General features: G+C 42.9%; 1 protein-coding gene across 1 annotated transcript; it reads left to right on the top strand.

The window, feature by feature from the left end:
• Positions 1-457: 457 nt before the first annotated feature.
• LOC141629003 (uncharacterized) lies at positions 458-3,868 on the top strand. Its single transcript, XM_074442079.1, has 5 exons — positions 458-1,538; positions 2,060-2,376; positions 2,488-2,658; positions 3,567-3,683; positions 3,824-3,868. The coding sequence occupies exons 1-5, from the start codon at positions 458-460 to the stop codon at positions 3,866-3,868; spliced, it is 1,731 nt and encodes a 576-aa protein (XP_074298180.1).
• The last annotated feature ends 410 nt before the right edge of the window (positions 3,869-4,278 follow it).

Genomic DNA, 4,278 nt, shown 5'->3' with positions numbered 1-4,278 from the left:
ACCTTGACTTTACTTGACTGGCCCTTAGGCCATGGTGAACCAAAGTTCCTAGCTGCTTTTTAATATCTATTTTAAACTTCATTTAAATTTCAGTAATTAGTTTATAATCAACCAACCAACCCCCCGCACCCCCCCCCCCCCAATAATTGTTACTTCAATAGATTAAAAATAGCAAATAGAATTGATCTTGTCTCTCTGTGGTTCGACCCTTACTATCAGTATCTATAGTTTTAGTTTGGTTTATAAATTTAACTTTGATACAAAACGACGGTATCAAATTTTGGCGCCGTTCGGGGAGACGTGTATTCATTTGCTTTATTTTTAGTTTATTTTGCTTGTCTCAAGGAACTTTGGTTCCTTGAGGCCGTTGCTTACCTTTTCCTTCTAGTTTTGCTTGTGCACAGTTAGAAGAAGATTTCGAGAGGAAAACTTGAGTACTCCCGATTTTGCTACAATCATGCCAACAATATACGATCAGTCTCGGCCAAAGGTACAAGATATTCCCCAGGGATTTAGCCTCCTTGTTCCTACACAAGGGACTTTTGATATCCGCCCCTCTCACATCTCTTTAGTGGAGCGGAACCTGTTTGGGGGATTACCAGATGAAGATCTTGGGACGCATGTGGAGATCTTCACGGATTATTGCTGTTCCATATCTGTACCGGCCGGAGTGACCCAAGATAAAGTAAAGGAGACATTATTTCCATACTCCTTGAAAGATTCTACGCGTGAATGGTACCGCTACCTTGATAAGGTAGCAGCTGGAGTTACAAACTGGACATCTCTAGATTTGGCTTTCTACAAAAGATATTATCCGCCTGTGAAAACCAATGCTTTGAGAAGTCAAATTACAAATTTCCAGCAAGGACCCGATGAGGAATTACATGAAGCATGGGTCCGTTTCAAGAAATTAGTTCGATCTGTTACTCACCACGGTTTTCAGCATTGGTACCTTTGCAATCAATTTTATAATGCTTTGTACGATGACTACAGAGTCATCCTTGATGCGGTTGCAAATGGTAGGTTCCAAAAGAATGTGGATTCTAATAAAGGTTGGAACACTATTGAGGAGATGGCAGTTCATAGAGCTGAATATGGGAGTTCGCGTGGGAATTCGCGAAAGCCAAGTGATGAAATGAGTGTCGTTGTGGCACTTGAAGCTTCTATTAATGCCCGGTTCAAAAACCTTGAGTTTTCTAAGGCTTCCGAGAAGAAAATTGAAATTCCTGTTCATAACTCAAATGAGACCGCGGAATTGAGAGAAATAGTCCAAGCTCTTTTGGTTCAAGTTACGAAAATAGAAGAAGCTAGGATTGAATCTGCAAGGAATTTTGAGAAGCAGTTGGAGATTCTAGCGGCTAACCAAGTCGCCAATTCTTCAAGCAAATGTGAGGTTCCTATCGAGACACTTAATGCAATTCACCTCCGCAGTGGTCTCTCATATGACGGTTCTGATAAGCCAAGAAAAGACTCGGAAAATGATGAAAAGTCAGATTTAAATTCTGGTGCAAAAACAAACTCTACTGCCAGTGCCAGTGGTCGATCGACCAACAACATCAGTCGATCGACCAGAATCTCTGACGGAAAAGTTTCTGATAGTCAAGAACTATTTGAACCCAGTGCACTCGGTCGATCGACCGAGCCCCGTGGTCGATCGACTGGGTCGCCAGTGCTGAATGAAAATCCGTCAATTGAATTACAAAATACCTCAGCTAGTGACGATTTGACGGAGATTTAAAACATTCGGAAGACAAAAATTGTCGACCCTACGACAAGTGTTGTGGTCCCGTATCCGGAGCGCTTAAAGAATACAAAGTTGGAGCGTAAGTTTGGTAAGTTTTTGGAGATCGTCAAGAATCTTGAGGTAACCATTCCTTTCACTGACTTAATTACCCAGGTACCTTCTTACACTAAGTTTATGAAGGATATTTTGACTGGTAAGAAGAATTTAATGATGTTGGTACTATTGCTTTCACGGAGGAGTGTAATGTTCTTTCACAAAGCAACATACCACCTAAATTAAAAGACCCGGGTAGTTTTTCGATTCCATGTACTATAGGTAACCATGAATTTGGGAAAGCTCTTTGTGATCTAGGGGCCAGTGTCGGTGTTATGCCATATTCTGTGTGTGAAAAGTTAAATATAGGTAACCTTAAGGTGACCAATATGACCCTTCAGATGGCAGATAGATCGATTCAGAGACCCTTAGGTATTTTAGAAGATGTACCGGTTCAAGTGGGTAAGTTCTTTATTCCTGTCGATTTCATCGTTTTAGACATTGGTGAGGATAGTCAAATACCTATTATCTTAGGTAGACCATTTTTACATACGGCTGGGGCCGTGATAGATGTCAAACGCGGAGTCTTGACCTTGGAGGTAGGGGATGACACAATTGAGTTCAGTCTTGCTCGCACTGCGACTGAACCTGCTGATGATGATACGTGTTATTCCGTTGATATTGTTGACAGGACTGTTAATTGTAACTAGAGGGAATCCTTAGCCAAGGATCCTCTAGTTGATTTAACCCTTTTAGATGAGTGTGCAGTTAATCCAGCAAAGAATGCTGATGAGCTGGATGTTTTGGAAGCATTAATGGAAGGCCACGAGCACACAGAGGAAGAAGATGAGATGATCACAAGCCTGGCCAACGCGAATTTGGTAAACACATGCTATGCTATTGAAGCTGATTCTGCCTATGCTGCTGAGGTAAAGGTGCCAGAGCGTAAGCCACTTCCTCCAAATCTTAAGTATGTCTTTTTAGATGATACGGAGCAATACTCAGCTATTGTTAGTGCTAAGCTTGACGATAACCAGCTTTCTGCTTTGATGTGTGTACTTAAGAAAAATAGGAAAGCTTTAGGTTACTCTTTGGATGATATTAAGGGCATCAGCCCTGACATTTGTATGCACAGAATTGAGCTGGAGGAGGGTCACAAGCCTTACGAGACGGGGTCGTATGAGTTGAATCCGAAGATGCAGGAGGTTGTCATGGCTGAGATGATGAAATACTCGATGCAGGTATTATTTATACAGTTGGCAACTTCAAGTGGGTTAGCCCAGTTCAGGTAGTCCCGAAGAAAGGAGGGACCACTGTGATAGAAAATGAGAAAAACGAATTAATACCAACTCGAGTTGTAACAGGTTGGCGGATGTGCATTGACTACAGACAATTAAATGCCGCAACAAAAAAAGACCATTTCCCAGTCCCTTTTGTTGACCCGATGACCGAAAGACTAGCCTCTAATAAATTTTTCTATTTCTTAGACGAATATTAAAGGTTCTTTCAGATCTCTATTCATCCGGATGATCAGAGTAAGACCATATTTACCTGTCCATAGGGTGTTTTTGCATACCGCAGAATGCCTTTCGGATTGTGTAACGCCCCAGCTACCTTTCAGAGGTGCATGATGGTGATTTTTTCTGATTATATAGAGAATATTATGGAGGTATTTATGGATGACTTCTCAGTTTATGGTAATGACTTTGATCGTTGTTTAGCTAACCTTGATAAAGTCATGCAGCATTGTATTGATGTTAATCTTGTTTTAAACTGAGAAAAATGTCAGTTCATGGTCAATGGGGGAGTTGTGTTGGGACATTTGATTTCCGATAAGGGCATACATGTTGATAAAGCAAAAGTGCAAGTGATTGAGAAACTGCCTCCTCCTGTGAATGTTAAAGGAGTGAGGAGTTTCCTTGGCCATGCTGGTTTTTATCGGCGGTTCATTAAGGATTTTTCGAAAATTGCTAAACCACTTACACAATTGCTTCTTAAAGATGCTGTTTTTAAGTTTACTGATGAGTGCCTTTTAGCTTTTAACAGGTTAAAGGAGGCTTTAGTTGCGGCGCCAATCATTCAGCCGCCTGATTGGGACCTCCCATTCGAGATTATGTGTGATGCTAGCGATTATGTTATTGTGTTTGGCACGGCACAGCGGATCCGGTGGAGCTTGCTCGGGTCCGTCCAGAGTTGGAGGCAGCCAGGTCGACGATCGCAGGCCTGGAGCTGGGGATCATCCGTCGGGACCAGGACTTGAGGCGTCACGAGGACGAGTTGCGGAGCCGAGACGCGGAGATTGCCTCTCTGAAGGCTCAGTTGGCTGCAGCGGAGGAGCTTCACGTCGAGATGGAGCGTGAGACGCTGGAGAGTTCCCCGGAGAGGGAGTCTGAGCTGGTGGTGGTATCTGCGTTGGCGGCGACTCCTAGTGAGACCAGGACTGGTCCGAGGGGAGACGTCGAGTAGCTGTTTTAGTTTGTCCGTGTCTTGGACTCTTGTTT

Source organism: Silene latifolia, chromosome Y (genome assembly GCF_048544455.1).
Source record: "Silene latifolia isolate original U9 population chromosome Y, ASM4854445v1, whole genome shotgun sequence".
Classification (NCBI taxonomy): domain Eukaryota; kingdom Viridiplantae; phylum Streptophyta; class Magnoliopsida; order Caryophyllales; family Caryophyllaceae; genus Silene; species Silene latifolia.
Note: the sequence above shows the minus strand (reverse complement) of the source record. Positions and strands in the feature narration are given on the sequence as shown.